Raw genomic sequence first — 18,480 nt, forward strand, 5'->3', positions numbered from 1 at the left:
TTAAACGGACTGCAGGCATGAATTAACTGGGATTCAGCAAGAGCAAATCATTCGTTATCAATGGAAAACCATGCTAAGAACCCGGTGTAAATGAACTAGAATTCATTGAAAGCGTAGCCTACAACACTACAATCAATTACTAATGAAATAAATGCTCAATCTAACAGGCTGTAAAACATGGCGATGGTGAATGAAGCTGTACTCACTGGCGTGAACACGGACACAGCACTGGGAGCAGCTGACCAGGAGGCTGGTACCATCCTCCTCCAGGTGAGGGGTGGAAAGTTGGCCCTCGCCGCTGTTGCTGCTGTTGTTGGTCTTGTCATTGGTGGTGCTGAAACACATCTCCGGGATCAGGGGCTTGGACCTCTGTCTGCCCCCTCGCCGGCCTTTTAGAGTGTAGCTGGGGTTGCCGCTAGACTCCGACTGTCGGGGAGGAGGGAAAAGGGACCCGTATTAGTAGGGTTAAATAGTCATTTATATGATTGTTATTATGCTGACAGGTACTTGTTAGCTGAATGGTTTCACTAAATCAAAATCGTAAAAAAACAAACATTTTTTGGACCTTATTATTATGCTTTGCGTTATCAGTCAAATAAAAACTTTGTTTGGGGTGCCTATGAACAACAGCCGAACTGCAGTTCAAGCAAGACAATGGAGTTCTTACCTGGTCATATGTGTGGAAAAGCAGGCAGATGGAGCAGTAGGGGGCCTGCAGGCCCATGAGTTGGTTGTATTCCCTCTCCGCCTGGGGGTTGTAGGGTCTACTCTGCCAGAGCTGGGCAAGGGGCTTGGCCCACTCCTCCGTCTCCTCTGGTTCATCCTCCATATTCACATACAGCTCATCTGTAGGAGAATAATAGGGAGAGAGAAAGAAACGGCGTGAGAGAAATGAACGAGGGTGGTTAAGTGAAAGGAGAAACAAAGAGTAAGGCTCTGATCGAACACTCTGAATATGTACAGAACTTGCGTTGAAATCAGGGCTTGAGATTCGTTTTTGTTTTTGCCACTTATCCTTCCGACAAGTAGAACTGATTTTTTACTTGCCCAAAAGCTCAAGTCACATAGAAAAAAATGGTCTGTAACCATTCTGTGCATGGCACAAGCTATTTTTCCAACAATTGTTTACAGACAGATTATTTCACTTATAATTCACTGTAGCACAATTCCAGTAGGTCAGAAGTTTACATACACTAAGTTGACTGTAATTGATGTAATGGTTTTAGAAGCTAGGCTAATTGACATCATTTGAGTCAATTGGAGGTGTACCTGTGGATGTATTTCAAGGCCTACCTTCAAACACAGTGTCTCTTTGCTTGACATCATGGGAAAATCAAAAGAAATCAGCAAAGACCTCAGAAAAAAGAAATTGTAGACCTCCACAAGTCTGGTTCATCCTTGGGAGCAATTTTCAAACGCCTAAAAAAGGTACCACATTCATCAGTACAAACAATAGTACGCAATTATAAACACCATGGGACCACGCAGCCGTCATACCGCTCAGGAAGGAGACGCGTTCTGTCTCCTAGAGATGAACGTACTTTGATGCGAAACGTGCAAATCAATCCCAGAACAACAGCAAAGGACCTTGTGAAGATGCTAGAGGGCACCGGTACAAAAGTATCTATATCCACAGTAAAACGAGTCCTATATCGACATATATCGCTCAGCAAGGAAGGAGCCACTGCTCCAAAAACTGCCATAAAAAAGCCAGACTACGGTTTGCAACTGCACATGGGGACAAAGATCGTACATTTTGGAGAAATGTCCTCTGGTCTGACGTAACAAAAATAGAACCGTTTGGCCATAATGGCCATTGTTATGTTTGGAGGAAAAAGGGGGAGGCTTGCAAGCCAAAGGTCACCATCCCAACCGTGAAGTACGGGGGGTGGCAGCATCATGTTGTGGGGGTGCTTTGCTGCAGGAGGGACTGGTGCACTTCCCAAAATAGAAGGCTTCATGAGGGAGGAAAATTATGTGGATATATTGAAGCATCATCTCAAGACATCAGTCAGGAAGTTAAAGCTTGGTTGCAAACGGGTCTTCCAATGACAATGACCCCAAGCATAGTTCCAAAGTTGTGTCAAAATGGCTTAAGGACAACAAAGTCAAGGTATTGGAGTGGGCATCACAAAGCCCTGACCTCAATTCTATAGAAAATGCGTGTGCAGAACTGAAAAAGCATGTGCGAGCAAGGAGGCCTACAAACCTGACTCAGTTAAACCAGCTCTGTCAGGAGGAATGGGCCAATATTCACCCAACATATTGTGGGAAGCTTGTGGAAGGCTATCCGAAATGTTTGACCCAAGATAAACAATTGAAAGGCAATGCTACCAAATACTAATTGAGTGCATGTAAACTTCTGACCCACTGGGAATGTGATGAAAGAAATAAAAGATTAAATAAATCACTAACTGACCTAAAACGGGTTATTTTTACTAGGATTAAATGTCAGGAATTGTGAAACACTGAGTTTAAATGCATTTGGCTAAGGTGTATGTAACTTCCGACTTCAACTGTACATTTATGGTCAAATGGTTTCAAAATGCTGACTGCCTCCGCTCAGATTCAAGGTAGGTGATGTGCGGTGCGCAGCAGGCACCGTCCTTCACTCTCCGGTCTTGTAACCATTAAATCTGAATGAACCGTGCCTCAAGTACAGCGCATTCGGAATGTACTCAGACCCCTTGACCTTTTCCAATATATGAGAGGGAAAAAACTATTTAATACATTTTAGAATAAGGCTGTAACGTAACAAAATGTGGGAAAAGTGAATAGGTCTGAAAACTTTCCGAAAACACCATGTCAACAGAACCAAGCCTGTGGATAATGTTAAGTATCCTTCATTATATTTGTCAAACATGACTGACGTTTAGCCTATATTTCTGTAATTAAAAGCCTCATTAAAGTTTGGCTACATTTTCTGGCACCTCATGTCAGCATCGGTTTCGACATGAGGCTGTAGCCAATATGCATCACCTACACTTTGACATGTAGGCTTTTGTATTAAAAATAGATTTGAATATTATTTAAATGTTGGCCTCCAATTCTGATCGGAGTAATTGTTATGTGTGCATTTAAAAAAAACGTAATCCATAGTCTTGTCCGACAATTTCTTTTACTTGTCCCCGAGTTAATATCGAGCCGTGCAAATGGTTGCTTGTTGTAAAAGTCCATGACTGCAACACATCCAGGTACTCACCGTCATCACTAGAGCTTTCCCTGGGCCTGAGTAGTGGGTGCTGTTTGGGCAGCTTGCGGAGGAGAGGATGCAGTTTGCTCTTCATGCGCTTGCATTCCGTCTGCTTAATCTGACTGGAATCAGTCTGCTTACTTGGACTTAAGTTTGTCAGCTTACTTGGACGTAAGATCGTCGGTTTACTTGGACGTAAGATCGTCGGTTTACTTGGACATACGTTTGTCTGCTTCATTAAAGTTACCTCCGCCTGCACAGGGGAAAGACATTGCTGTGGAAAGAGAGGGGAAGAGGATGAGTAGCCATCAGCTGGCTCGTGTCGATCCACATCTAATTACATTTTCTGCTGTATGGCAAGTGTGGAAACATCCATGTCACATTTTCATTTTTAACATATTCACCTCTTCATATCACTCTCAACTATCACCACAAACTACACTACTAACTTATTACCAAACAGTAATAACTTCAAAAAAGATAACGCCATGAAAGAGGACAAACAAACCTTCCTCCTGTCCCTTCGGACCTCCGCCTCGACCCTCTTGGCTGCCCTGGTATGTGCTTGGGTCTGGACAGGCTCTGGACTGCTAGGGGACCTGGCTTCGGACCTCTCCTCCCAAGCCTGGGCCTCGCCAGGATGCTGCCGCCACTTACCGAGGCCTTGGGTCTGGGCTTTGGTTTCAAACGGTTCTCCCTTACAGGGAATCTGTGCGTCGGCCTGGTTCTGCTCTCCTTTGGTAGATGGGACGTGGGACTCCTGCTGCTCGGCCTTGACTTGGGCCTGGGGCTTGGCCCTGAGTTGGAGGTGGGGTTGGAGGTGCCGTGGCAGGTGCTCCCTGGCGTAACTGTGCACATGGAGGTGGGTGTGGTGAATCTGCTGCTGGTTCTCACGGGCGTAGCTGTGGCCCTGCAAGGCCTCCTTAGGGCTCTGGGTCTTATGAAAGAGCAGGCTGGCCACCCCTAGCTTTCTGATCGGCTGGGTGGAGGGGCCGGTCCTGGCTGGAGGAGCCACTACTGGAAGGTGCCTGTTTCTGTGCGACTGGGGTTGAGCCAAAATGGCCGTCGCATGATTGCTGATGGAGGGGATGGTGACTTTTTGCGGAGTAGTGCTTCTGCTGCGGTTGCCCTGCATTGGGTCCGTCTTTACATTAGGGAGGTCCATCAAGGTGACTGAAATACAAACTTGTATAAGGAGGAGCAATGGGGATAGCATTTCCAAGTATCAGAGTCCCATTGAGAATCACTGATGCCGATCTATTTACTACAATAATCTTATTTTTCACTTTAAAAAATGTATAACAAACAAAAACCATTGATTTCAAAGTTTAACAAACAATATAATTCAATGCACAAGGACTAATTAACAGTCTCAGTGAAATTCCGCTACAGGAGAATTGCCCTAATACAAACATAAAAGAGGCCTAGATTCAAACAATTTGACATTTGGTGGTGGGATTTGAACACAAGCCTCCAGAGGCGCTGACATGATACATTAGTAAAATCAGAGGTAACATGAAAAGTATCATACCATATATCATCTGTGTGGAGTTTTAAATGGTGAAATGAAGTGATGAGGTAGAAAAGCACAGCCTTACGGTCAGTGCGGTTACCTGTATCTTTGCACTCCTCTGCTCCTGTGCCCTGAGTGGTGAGGCCAAGTCTGGCTTTCTTTCCATACTCCTCTTCCTCATCTTTAGGGACCACCTCATCAGGTACATCCAGACACACTCTGTGCCTCTTGGTCCCTATCCTCTGTGTGGGGCTGATGGGCCACAAAACATTAAAAAGTTCATTTGTTTTTAGAATTGGAATTTAAATCCATATACCGTAAAACAAAAAAAAAAAATCTGCTCAACCAACATAAAAATGAACAGATCTTTTCTGACCTCTTTCTTTCCCCCTCCGTGTTGAGCTCCTCCACACAGGGCTCATGGGAAGGACTGCATCTCCCCTCCTCCTCCCCCAGGAACTCCTTGGCCTCTGGGGTGGGTCGTGAGTGGTCAATGGACCCCGTGTCCCGACCCGCCAGCCACTGCTCGTAGCGTTCCGGCTGGTACTTCTTCACAAACAGGTCCATGGAGATCTTCACCATGTCCTTCCTGCATGAACACTGTAGGCAAGAGGAAGGAACTATAAGTGCTAGGGAAGTAATCATGCCCCCAAAGAATGAAGGTATAAAAAAAAAAAAACAGTAAAACTAGTCAGTCTGATAGAGCTTTATCAGACAGTATTGATAAAAGGACTGTCTTTTCCCAGTTTTCCTCATTTAATATAACAATGTTACTACTGTAGCAGTCCTTGATAATGACATTAATGTACAGTGGGGCAAACAAGTATTTAGTCAGCCACCAATTGTGCAAGAACTCCCACTTAAAAAGATGAGGCCTGTAATTTGCGTCATAGGTACACTTCAACTATGACAGACAAAATGAGAAAAAAAAATACAGAAAATCACATTGTAGGATTTTTAATGAATTTATTTGCAAATTATGGTGGAAAATAAGTATTTGGTTAATAACAAAAGTTTCTCAATACTTTGTTATATACCCTTTGTTGGCAATGACAGAGGTCAAACGTTTTCTGTAAGTTTTCACACACTGTTGCTAGTATTTTGGCCCATTCCTCCATGCAGATCTCCTCTAGAGCAGTGATGTTTTGGGGCTGTTGCTGGGCAACACAGACTTTCAACTCCCTCCAAAGACTTTCTATGGGGTTGAGATCTGGAGACTGGCTAGGCCACTCCAGGACCTTGAAATGCTTCTTACGAAGCCACTCCGTTGCCCGGGCGGTGTGTTTGGGATCATTGTCATGCTGAAAGACCCAGCCACGTTTCATCTTCAATGCCCTTGCTGATGGAAGGAGGTTTTCACTCAAAATCTCACGATACATGGCCCCATTCATTCTTTCCTTTACACAGATCAGTCGTCCTGGTCCCTTTGCAGAAAAACAGCCCCAAAGCATGATGTTTCCACCCCCATGCTTCACAGTAGGTATGGTGTTCTTTGGATGCAACTCAGCATTCTTTGTCCTCCAAACACGATGAGTTGAGTTTGAACCAAAAAGTTATATTTTGCTTTCATCTGACATTCAACCAATCTTCTTCTGGATCATCCAAATGCTCTCTAGCAAACTTCAGACGGGCCTGGACATGTACTGGCTTAAGCAGGGGGACACGTCTGGCACTGCAGGATTTGAGTCCCTGGCGGTGTAGTGTGTTACTGATGGTCGGCTTTGTTACTTTGGTCCCAGCTCTCTGCAGGTCATTCACTAGGTCCCCCCGTGTGGTTCTGGGATTTTTGCTCACCGTTTTTGTGATAATTTTTACCCCACGGGGTGAGATTTTGCGTGGAGCCCCAGATCGAGGGAGATTATCAGTGGTCTTGTATGTCTTCCATTTCCTGATAATTGCTCCCACAGTTGATTTCTTCAAACCAAGCTGCTTACCTATTGCAGATTCAGTCTTCCCAGCATGGTTCAGGTCTACAATTTTGTTTCTGCTGTCCTTTGACAGCTCTTTGGTCTTGGCAATAGTGGAGTTTGGAGTGTGACTGTTGTGGACAGGTGTCTTTTATACTAATAACAAGTTCAAACAGGTGCCATTAATACAGGTAACGAGTGGAGGACAGAGGAGCCTCTTAAAGAAGAATTTACAGGTCTGTGAGAGCCAGAAATCTTGTTGTTTGTCGGTGACCAAATACTTATTTTCCACCATATTTTGCAAATAAATTCATTAAAAATCCTACAATGTGATTTTCTGGATTTATCTTCTCATTTTGTCTGTCATAGTTGAAGTGTACCTATGATGAAAATTACAGGCCTCATCTTTTTAAGTGGGAGAACATGCACAATTGGTGGCTGACTAAATACTTTTTTCCCCCACTGTACATGGTTGTTTAAAAGTGCTACATGTAGAATCTCAGAATGGCTCCCCTATGTGGAAGGTAGGGAATTGCAACAGCACAAGGCTGCATTCCAAACAAATCTCTCCCTCCCCCGCATCCCATTTCCTCATAACGTGTCGGAGACTCATGCTTAAGCCTTTTATTTTTGGTCCACCAGCGTCAAACACCTGTAAAAACTATACTGAGCAAAAAATATAAAACCCAACATGTAAAGTGTTTGTCACATTTTTCCTGAGCTGAAATAAAAGATCCCGGAAATGTTCCATATGAACCAAAAAGCAAATGTCTCTCTATTTTGGTGCATATTTTTTATTTTTACATCCGCGTTGAGAATTTATCCTTTGCCAAGATTATCCATATCCACCTGACAGGTGCAGCATATCAGGAAGCTGGGGGACAATAAAAGACCCCTCTAAAATGTGCAGTTTTGTCATGCAACACAACACCACAGACGTCTCAAATTTTTAGGGAGCGTGTCATTGGCATGCTGACTGCAGAGATGTACACCAGAACTGTTGCCAGAGAATTTCATGTTCATTTCTCTACCATAAACTACCTCCAACTTCATTTTAGAGAATTTGGCAGTACGTCCAACCAGACTCACAACCGCAGACCACGTGTAACCACACCAGCCCAGGACCTCCACATCCGGCTTCTTCACCTGTGGGACCATCTGAGACGAGCCACCCGGACAGCTGATGAAACTCTGGGTTTGCACAACCAAATAATTTCTGCACAAACTAAGCTACGGACAACGAACACAATTCTATTTTAATGATAGCAATTTGAATGCACAGAGATATCGTGACGGGATACTGAGGCCCATTGTTGTGCCATTCCTCCTCCCCCACCACCTCATGTTTCAGCATGATAATGCACAGCCCCATGTCGCAAAGACCTGTACACAATTCCTGGAAGCTGAAAATGTCCCAGTTCTTCCATTGCCTGCATACTCACCAGACATGTCACCCATTGAGCATGTTTGGGATTCTCTGGATCGACGTGTATGACAAAGTGTTCCAGTTCCCACCAATATCCAACAACTTCGCACAGCAATTGAAGACGAGTGGGACAACATTCCAGAGGCCACAATCAACAGCCTGATCAACTCTACACAAATGAAATGTGACTTGCTGCATGAGGCAAATGGTGGTCACACCAGATTCTGACTGGTTTTCAGATCAAACTTATAAATTATATATATTTTTAAACATATGTGACTAACAGATATCTGTATTCCCAGTCACATGAAATTCATAGATTAGGGCCTAATTCATTTATTTCAACTGACTGATTTCCTTGAACTGTGACATGGAAATTGTTGCATGTGGAATTTATATTTTTGCTCAGTGTATTTTTTTTTGTTATTGATAAGATATTTAACAATGATTCCCTACAGAATTCAGTGCTTGTTTTCTCACATCAATTGAAATTGAGTGAACAGTGTAGAATTTTAGAAACCAGGAAATGACAGAGGGATTTCTACATTGGGTGCTTGCCCTGGTTTCCACTAGATAACACAACCACCCCATTTTGATAAAATGAGCCCGTCTGGCAGGAGAAATCAATAGGCGAATATCACAGCCAATCACACACTGGCAGGTAAGTAATACGGTGAAACATTATCATTCCACTATTACTGCAGATATGAGAAATTTCTGAAATGCCCCAAAATATACAAATCCTATGTATAGCACCTATAAAGGAGGAACACAAAGAAAATGAACCTCTTCCTTACCAGTATGGCTCGCTTTCCATACTCAATCCATCTTTCAGTGGCAAAGTTAGTGGACTCTGCACAGTTATAGCCGTGGTTAAAGCCGGCGTGGTAGCTATAGGGAAACGTCACCATGAATTCACCTGGCTCCTGAGTGATCTGGAAAACAAATAGGAAATATCAATGATATACTAGACTCTGTATAATGCTTTATATATCAGCATAAGAGTTTGACATCACACATTAGGCTAGTATTACCTTCTCAAATGGAATGCCATATTTCCTCAATATGGAGGGAGAGATGAGGGTCATCTTGTGCCTCAGGAAGGCTTCGCAATTTTGGTGGCTTCCAGGGAAAAACCCTGCAGGGGAACAACAGAAAACAGTGTGTTGGATTAAAGCTTGTTAAAAATCAGTTGTTTTCTAATATGAAGGAGAAGAAAAAAGAAGAAAAAGAAACAGCATCAAAACGTCACACATTATCATCCCTCTCACCTTGAGCCAAGCGCTCCATTCTTTTCCCATGCTCTGGAGGAACGCAGTACCTGTGAGGGCGTCACAACGTCACCAAATCAGTTATCACACGGACATCACAACAGCTGCCATTTATTTTTACTCGTTGAGTGTTGCTCTGATAACGACAGAGTCCCCAAACCACACCTACATGACCATCGTCTGTATGTTGATGCTTAATAATGTGGCTCTGACACACACAAAACTACCAGGTAAATGTATTATGTGAGTAAGAGTGTAGTTTACTTACCAGGACTTGGGCGCTCCAAAGTGGAGGTAGTTGATACTGTAGAGATCCATGTCTTCGGTGTGCCAGGCAAAGGTGGTCTTCCACATGCCAAAGTACAGGTAGGGCGTGTTCACCCCCTCGATGGTGATGCCACTCTCGTGCTCCACCGTGTCCAGGATGGTGCTCAGTTTGCCGATGTTCCAATCGGTCACATCCTGGAGAGAACGACAGAATAACGTAACTATTGTCGCTGGATATTTATTGTCATCGCTGCAGTGAAACAAAACCATTGCAACCTTGTGTATTTGTAGTGAATTCAAATTGCGGGTGCAACACATGATTCTGAGAGAAACACTTACAAGTAATCTACACAACCGTCCGTCTACACAACCACAAAACATCTCACTCTCATCAGCCAACATCCTTATAACTAGGAACGATAACAACATGTTAACATTGTAAACACCATAGAACATTAAAAACAACCCAGAGGGGATTCATTATTACTCACGGGGTCATAGAGCGTTCCGTTTACATCAGCCCCGTAGATGGGCGGGTTAAAAGTCACATTCTTCCAGTACTTCCTCTCCAGCTCTTCAAAGTCGGTATAGCGAGGACTGCAGAACCTATGTTGGGGGTGGGGGGTAAATAGGGCCAATCGGCACAGCTGAGTAGACATTTTTAAATGTGTCTAAAGCCACAGTTTGGTTTCTTGAGAAACAAGAATTAATCTTTCTAACATAAAGATGATCATACAAACCCCATACTTTCAACCATATTAACTTTTGAAGCTGTATCATTTCCTCAATCATATAGCATGGCCACAGAGTGGCTTTCCTAACATACAGTATAGCTTATTCATACACTAGGTTCAGTATGCTATAAAAATATACGTTACAGATGTTACAGTGTTGGTGCAGTCAGACTCACTTGTCGCTGTTGGCCGTCTTGCGGAACTCTCGGACGGTCATGGGCTTCTTCTGGATGTTGTACTGGGTGAACAGACCTGACTGGCCCGTCACTACCTGCTGGATGGGAGCTGGGATCACCAGGTCATCTATATCGTCATAGGACTTCCTGGGTTTCCAATCCTTTGGTGGCACGATCTGTAAAAACAAGCATTTTGCACTGAAAGTAGGTAAAGGTAATGCAAAATAATCGTCACAAGGCAGAAGGGGTTGTGTCGTTGCTTACTTTAGCCAGACCGGCTTTGTGTGCTCCCTGGGACTCCATGTAGGCAATGTAGCGGCTGAAGTTCTGGAACTCCTCAGCGGTGGGGTGAAAGGTCATGATCCCTTTGGAGCCGGGAGCCTGAGGCCCCGAATCGGATGCCATGCTAAATAGAATGGCCCTGCAGATCAGAATTAAACAAGTTTCAAGATCACAAGAATAGCGACAGTTTAACAACAGTAGTCCGGGAGGATGCACGCTATTGATAATGCTAAGGATGTCTGTTGGGGAAGAAGAAAAATCTGTGGTGACTGGGTGGCCAGATGGTGGAAAAACATCTGCGTGATGCTTAATATTGCCAAAATGCTGGTTCATGACCAAGTCACAGCCCTTTGTTCGGCTGCTGAGTGTTTACAATGTGTAGGTCAGTTGTAAATAGCTATGTAAACAACAAGTCAGTCGAAGCTGATTTAGTCCTTTGTCTTATGCATGTTCCCATTGAGATCCTATTAAAATAATATGAGGGCTATGTCATAATCCCTCAGTCCCAGAATGGGGTCAAAATGGCAGCCATATTGGCCTGGGAGAAATCCAAACCAGTCTAATTGGAATGAATGGCAGTAGAGGCATAATACTGATTTTACTTACGCAGGAAAATAAAAAGGCATGTGATATCAGAAATGGTGTAATAGAATTGTCAACCTAAAATATTGTAATATATCTATAAAATATAGTTTGAGTTTTATACCAATTTTCAGTATAATAACCTCTAAAATATATGTAAACAGACCATTTTTGTTTTCTTGGAAAGCTGTGAGTGCTATTATACGTATGATACAATATCAGTACTTGCTGTCCTAAGTAATATCATCAACTGATTTCAGCCAGTGTCTGGCTGTGGATTGACTGCATTGTTTAAATGGAACGTTGGCATATTGGCAGTTAATTTGAAAAAATTATGGAATCATTGCTGTAAAACTGGCTGGCAAGCTAGCTAACAAAAATGTAAATCTTAAAATGCCCACATCCGTGGAAATCCACTTTTGAGAGGTGAAAGACAATGGCCAGAGCATACCCACAAAGTTGCACAACAAGTCATCGTTTTAGTCTTAAGTATGATATTTTTGGGCTTGAAGTGACAAAACCGAACTGCCCGCTTCATGCAAATTCGTGCCAATGATGTGAGTTTTCCTAATAAATGACATGTAAATCATTTTTAGTCTGTTTCATTTATGTGCTGGATTTCATTTGAATGGTGCCTCCTGGAAAGATCACAAGTCACAACTGAGCAATAAAATAGATCATATTTGGCTACAGCAAAGACGGTGGATAAATGAAAATAGTTCACTCAGGCCTTTTACGATTAAAAAAAATGGTCAGTTCCAGTATAATTAACGGGGTGGGTCTCCCATAGACACCAATGCAATAGCAGCTGGGTGTGGCCTACTTAACTTGGCTGCCTGAGCCATGGAACAAATTAAAATAGGGGGTGTAAACTTGTGCGCCCCCACTTATTTTCCCCTGCAAATTAACATGTCAAGTTACAGCTTATCTGTATATAAAAAAAAAATACAACAATTTTTTTTTTTTTTTTAGAACCCCACAGGGCACCAGGCCATGCAAAAGTAACTTGCCTATTGCTTCAATAGGAGCTTATAATATTTATATGGCAGATTCGCAGCCATAGAATAAAGCATTGATATATATAGTGCCTTTGGAAAGTATTCAGACCCCTTGACTTTTTCCACATTGTTACGTTACAGCCTTATTCTAATATATATATATTTTTCCCATCAGCAATCTACATACAATACCCCATAATGACAAAGTGAAAAGTTTTTAGAAATGTTTGGAAATGTATTAAATAAAAAAACAGAAATAGCTTATTTACATAAATATTCAGCTCAGGTACATCCTATTTCCGTTGATCCTCCTTGAGATATTTCTACAACTTGATTGGAGTCCACCTGTGATAAATTCAATTGATTGGACATGATTTGGAAAGGCACACACAACTGTCTATATAAAGGTCCCACAGTTGACAGTGTATGTCAGAGCAAAAACCAAGCCATGGGGTTGAAAGAATTGTCCATAGAGCTCAGAGAAAGGATTGTGTCAAGGCACAGATCTGGGGATGGGTACCAAAACATTTCTGCAGCATTGAAGGTCCTCAAGAACACAGTCTCCTCCATCATTCTTAAATGGAAGAAGTTTGGAACCACCAAAACTCTTCCAAGAGCTGCCCGTCCGGCTAAACTGAGCAATCGGGGGAGAAGGGCCTTGGTCAGGGAGGTGACCAAGAACCCGATGATGGTCACTAAGTGAGCTCTAGAGTTCCTCTGTGGAGATGGGATAACCTTCCAGAAGGACAACCATCTCTGCAGCACTCCACCAATCAGGCCTTCATGGTGGAGTGGCCAGGCGGAAGCCACTCCTCAGTAAAAGGCACGACAGCCCCCTTGAAGTTTGCCAAAAGGCACCTAAAGACTCTCAGACCATGCAAAACAAGATTCTCTGGTCTGGTGAAACAAGGTTGAACTCTTTGGCCTGAATGCCAAGCGTCATGTCTGGAGGAAACCTGGCACCATCACTACGGTGAAGCATGGTGGAGGCAGCATCATGCTGTGGGGATGTGATTCAGCGGAAGGGACGGGGAGACTAGTCAGAATCAAGGCAAAGATGAAAAGAGCTAGGTACAGAGGGATCCTTGATGAAAACCTGCTCCAGAGTGCTCAGGACCTCCGACTGGGGGGAAGGTTCACCTTCCAACAGGACAACGACCCTAAGCACACAGCCAAGACACTGCTTCGGGACATGTCTCTGAATGTCCTTGAGTGTCCCAGCCAGAGCCCGGACTTGAACCCGATCTAACATCTCTGGAGAGACCTGAAAATAGCTGTGCCGCAACGCTCCCCATCCAACCTGACAGAGTTTGAGAGGATCTGCAGAGAGGAATGGGAGAAACTCCCCAAATAAAGGTGTGCCAACCCGAGAAGCCTCGAGGCTGTAATCGCTGCCAAAGGTGCTTCAACAAAGTACTGAGTAAAAGGTCTGAATACTTATGTAAAATGTGATAGCAAATTTATAAACTAACAATTTCTAAAAACCTGTTTTTGATTTGTCACTATGGGGTATTGTGTGTAGATTGATGAGGGGGAAAAAAATATAATTTAATCAATTTTAGAATAAGGCTGTAACGTAACAAAATGTGGAAAAGGTCAAGGGGTCTGAAAACTTCCTGAATGCACCGTAGCTAGCTCGCTGAAATGAGAGAACGAAGAACATAGCTATTTGATGTCTGTGTGCATGTCCAAATATTAATAACGTGTGGAATCCGACACAGCTTCACTAGAATTATCCAAAGGGCAATGTCAAATCAGACATGTCAACAGCACATATAGGCATGGTTTAGCTGAGACTCATCTTTTGACACGTAGGCTGGTAGTCTTTTTCTGAAATTTATATTTTTACTTGACTTAAGGCATGCTTCAATACGGCTGGCGCCTAGCCGCGTTCGGCTTGGCAAACTGAACGAGTGTGCTCGCATACTTCCTAAAAAGACCTTCGCTTGAAAAACTAGAAAAAAGGCTAAATATTACAGTTTGTCCATTTTGAGACAGTAGACACTTATTCAAAATAATCCGAATCAATATAAGAATTCAAGAACTCTGTCATTAATTTTGCAGTTTTTGCTGAGGAGAGTTTGACGTTTTTGCTTAGTCGCGCAATTTTACATCAACTAAAAAATGTGCAAGGAAACGAGTCGACTCTCACTGAATGACAACAAAGACTTTATTGAATAATCCCTACTGTTGACCAATCACTGATGAAGGGGCGTAGACTTCGGGCTACAGACTTCAGCTTCCCTCAAGAAAAAACAATGTGCCAGAAAAGCTTTAATACCCTTACCGAAGACCAAAATTAACAAAAACGTTGTCATAATATATGCTCCATCTCTTCCGAACTGTTTCGGTGAGAAACACACGGGCGCCTTAACAGTAACAAATAGATCCTCTTAACTGAAATGGTGCTCACTTTACTTTTGGGGCGGCAGGTAACCTAGTGGTTAGAGTGTTGGGCCAGTAACTGAAAGGTTGCTGGATCGAATCCCCGAGCTGACAAGGTAAAAATCTGTCGTTCTGCTGAGGAACGAGGCAGTTAACCCACTGTTTTCCGGTGGACTGTCATTGTAAATAAGAATGTGTTCTTAATTAACTGACTTACCTAGTTAAATAAATTGTTTAAAAAAATTTAAAAAATGACTTGCTATGGTTAGTTTAGCATGCTAGCTAGTTACATTGACAGCTGTCATTCAGTGCCCTATGTGTTGACATGTCTCTGCTACAAGTGAAAAGCACCAGAACATTCCCACCCAAAATTCCTGAATATGTATTTGCAGCCTGTGTCAGTCAGTGTTTGAGGTGGAACCAATTATTTATATACACTAGATGACTGACAGGGGGCGTTGTTTTGAAGCCACCGTGCCTCCCTCTTGGCACTCCCCCACCGTTGTAAAAAATATTTCTGGAAGCTATTGAAATATATACATTTGTTTTTGGCATATTTATTCTATTAGAGTTAAACATGAACATAAAATAAAAATATATAAAAACATTTCTTAAAGTATACTTTAGAATGTGCAATTGTTACTGTCTCCACCACAACAACAAAAATACATGTAACGTTATCCAAGAAGCATTTAAATACTGTAGAATTCTATTTATTCCTATGGAGAAATACTTTTCTGAGGACTGCCAATATGACCGACCAGTGGCTTCAAAGCCTCTCCTTAGCCAATACATAGCATCAGCAATATATTAATCCTAAACGAGAATTCACGCTCTAGGACTGAAATTACTCAAAATAGATGTGGCAACTTCCTCTGAGGTGGGCCTTTAAAAATTATTATTTTACACAATATACAGCGTTGGCCAACCATAGTTGACCATTTCCCTGACCAAAATGGCTGACATTTATCATATCATAAGAAGGTTCATGGCCATTCTAGTATTATAATTATATGTACCTAACGGACCAAAAGAAAAGCAGCAGCCTGATTGGTCGAGATCAGCGTCTCTTAAAGTCAAGTTCGGCCTACCCTGAAGTGTATCTAGTTAACAGCTCTAGTTAACGGCTAACAGCTTATAGCAAATGTTCTAGCCTAATGTTATGCGTGTCATAAACAATATAAATAATAACAAGTCAATAAGAAATCATATTTTATGCTAACTAAATCTCGCTTACAATACATAGAAAATAGCTAAGTTAGCTAACCATTTTATTGCTAACGTCTGCTAGCTAGCTAGCCATTGCAATTTTAACGACGTGTTCAATGAACTACAAATCCACATATGGCGTTAAGTTACAACTTTAAAATAATATAACTTACCAACAATGTTAAACAGCTTCAAACGATAATCATTGGGCAGTTGTTGTCTTGATATCAATGGTAATTCCGATTTTACCCCGAAGAGAAGGACCTGTCCTCCATTACTACCAGTACGCAAGCGCACGCTCAGATGTTTACCATCATACGCATAAGTTCAGACGTAGCTAGTGAGCCAATCAGTGAACGATTTTGTCGACGTGCAATATCAGCCAACATTTTTTCCAAAATAAATTCGATTTTTATCACTACACAAATATAGAAAGAGACTGGTTTAAAAAACGACATTATCGTTGGTTGATGCATGGTGGCATCTGATGTGAAAATACTCGTCTCTTGATGAAGGAACACTAACCGTTCTAAAACGGTATGACAAGAATACAGTAAGTAGTCTAACGTAACCAACGAAACACCTGAAACTAGATCGGCCACATACTGAGGTGCGTTCAGTTCGCTTAAACGTTTGCTACGTTGCCGAACCACAGTTCTTGAACAGACTTTGGGGTACGTTTGCTCCGGTTTGGTGGGTGGGTGTGGTTTGAAGCAACGAGTTGCGTATTTAAAGGGCAGTGGCCATGCTGACACCTTTGTGATTTACTGAACTAAAATGACTACAGTTCCCAAAGTACAATTGATGTTACAAGCTACGACTGCGTCAAATCGTGGTTGTGTGAATGCGTTGTGTTGAACAGAAAATATCATACAACTGTCTCCTGAAGTGCACGTATGTGACCGACCGACTCTTTTTGGTCTTATGTAGCAACATTTTAAATTTAGTTTGTTTTGCATTTGATAAACTTGTAACAACACGTTTGAGAAAATTGCCCTTGAATGTTTTGGTGCATCTACTGTAGAGCTTTTCTTTGTCAACACAACCATCCAGCATGGTTCACACAATCTAAAGCCTTAGCCCCAGACATCTCTTTAAGGATTCACATGTGAGGCCAAGTGCTAAACAGTGAGTATGGCAGTGTACTAAACAACCAAAGATTTCAAGACTAAAGGCTGGTTAAAACTACATCTATCGACATGTTTGTATAAGTTGCATGACATCAGCAGCCTGGTGGTCCAAGATAGCATAAATTGTGTGATTTAACACCAATAAACCAATAACACATTCCCTTAACCTGAAACTAAAGCATGTAGAAAATGTAAATGTAATTTCAAGTGTTTCAGGTTAGTTTCTGGTTAAGGGAATGTGTTATGATCTAAAAAACTAATTTGAGCCACCGGGAAGGAGAACCAAGTCAGAATGTACTGTACCCTACACCAAAGTCTGATGAACTGTTGTCTTTCTGATTTGGTGAGATCAGTCTTCAACAACAACAAAAATGAAACAAAATGAAAAACACCTTTGTGATTTTCTGAACTAAGAGTACTACAGTTCCCAGAGTACACCTGAAGCTGTCAAGTCGTGGTTGTGTGATTGCGTTGTGTACATTAAATAATACATTTTCTTTCATTCACCCCAACTGACATAAGTGTAACTCTTGCGATTGCTATATCAACAGAGTTGATTGGACTTTGTTTCAACACAGCTCATGCAAATAAGAACAGTACACAGTAAAAATCTAAACACCATAAAAGCATTCATATTTCATCAATACTCTAGATATTGAGGGCCACTGTACATACTAGTGACAACTGCTAACCAGAAGAGTATTGTCCTCACTAAAGTGCCTGTGAGAGGAAGCTACTAGACTATTGAGACGTAGCCCCAGTGTGTCCTCAAGGTGAGGTGTTGAATGTGCCCCCCAGAGATCGGCAGGATGCGAAGGGAGAGAAGTCCTTGTGGCCGAACATGATGACGTCACTCGTTTTTTTGTAGTAACCGGAAGTATTCTGCAAGAAGTCGGCCATCGTGGCGGCGGAGATCCGGCTACTGCCGTAAGTACGAGACGTGTTCCGCCTTCAGCTCCTCCTGTAACACCATGTATAACACACACATAAGTCAGGTCATGTTGGAAAATTAGGGGTTAGTGGTTTGAGAGTAAGGGGCATCTCCGGCGCGGCCCACGCTTGGATTGCGTCCTACCTGACAGGTCGCTCCTACCAGGTGGCGTGGCGAGAATCCGTCTCCTCACCACGCGCTCTCACCACTGGTGTCCCCCAGGGCTCTGTTCTAGGCCCTCTCCTATTCTCGCTATACACCAAGTCACTTGGCTCTGTCATAACCTCACATGGTCTCTCCTATCATTGCTATGCAGACGACACACAATTAATCTTCTCCTTTCCCCCTTCTGACGACCAGGTGGCGAATCGCATCTCTGCATGTCTGGCAGACATATCAGTGTGGATGACGGATCATCACCTCAAGCTGAACCTCGGCAAGACGGAGCTGCTCTTCCTCCCGGGGAAGGACTGCCC

General features: G+C 42.7%; 1 protein-coding gene across 2 annotated transcripts in view; it reads right to left on the minus strand.

The window, feature by feature from the left end:
* LOC115114195 (lysine-specific demethylase 4A-like) overlaps positions 1-16,698 on the minus strand; it is a 48,887-nt gene extending 32,189 nt beyond the window's left edge. The window contains exons 1-14 of one of the 2 annotated variants that reach the window (XM_029642259.2): positions 16,117-16,698; positions 10,752-10,908; positions 10,488-10,663; positions 10,069-10,183; positions 9,579-9,772; positions 9,311-9,360; positions 9,074-9,177; positions 8,837-8,974; positions 5,083-5,306; positions 4,807-4,958; positions 3,702-4,366; positions 3,203-3,467; positions 668-846; positions 207-426 (exon numbers count right to left, since the gene is read on the minus strand). In XM_029642259.2, the coding sequence (XP_029498119.2) occupies positions 207-426; positions 668-846; positions 3,203-3,467; positions 3,702-4,366; positions 4,807-4,958; positions 5,083-5,306; positions 8,837-8,974; positions 9,074-9,177; positions 9,311-9,360; positions 9,579-9,772; positions 10,069-10,183; positions 10,488-10,663; positions 10,752-10,892 (2,623 nt within the window). In that variant the 5' untranslated portion in view covers positions 10,893-10,908; positions 16,117-16,698. The remainder of the gene's footprint in view (positions 1-206; positions 427-667; positions 847-3,202; positions 3,468-3,701; positions 4,367-4,806; positions 4,959-5,082; positions 5,307-8,836; positions 8,975-9,073; positions 9,178-9,310; positions 9,361-9,578; positions 9,773-10,068; positions 10,184-10,487; positions 10,664-10,751; positions 10,909-16,116) is intronic. The other variant, XM_029642258.2, reaches the window with a different exon arrangement.
* Between the last annotated feature and the right edge of the window lie 1,782 nt (positions 16,699-18,480).

This window comes from Oncorhynchus nerka, linkage group LG9b, assembly GCF_034236695.1.
Source record: "Oncorhynchus nerka isolate Pitt River linkage group LG9b, Oner_Uvic_2.0, whole genome shotgun sequence".
In the NCBI taxonomy this organism is placed as follows: Eukaryota; Metazoa; Chordata; class Actinopteri; order Salmoniformes; family Salmonidae; genus Oncorhynchus; species Oncorhynchus nerka.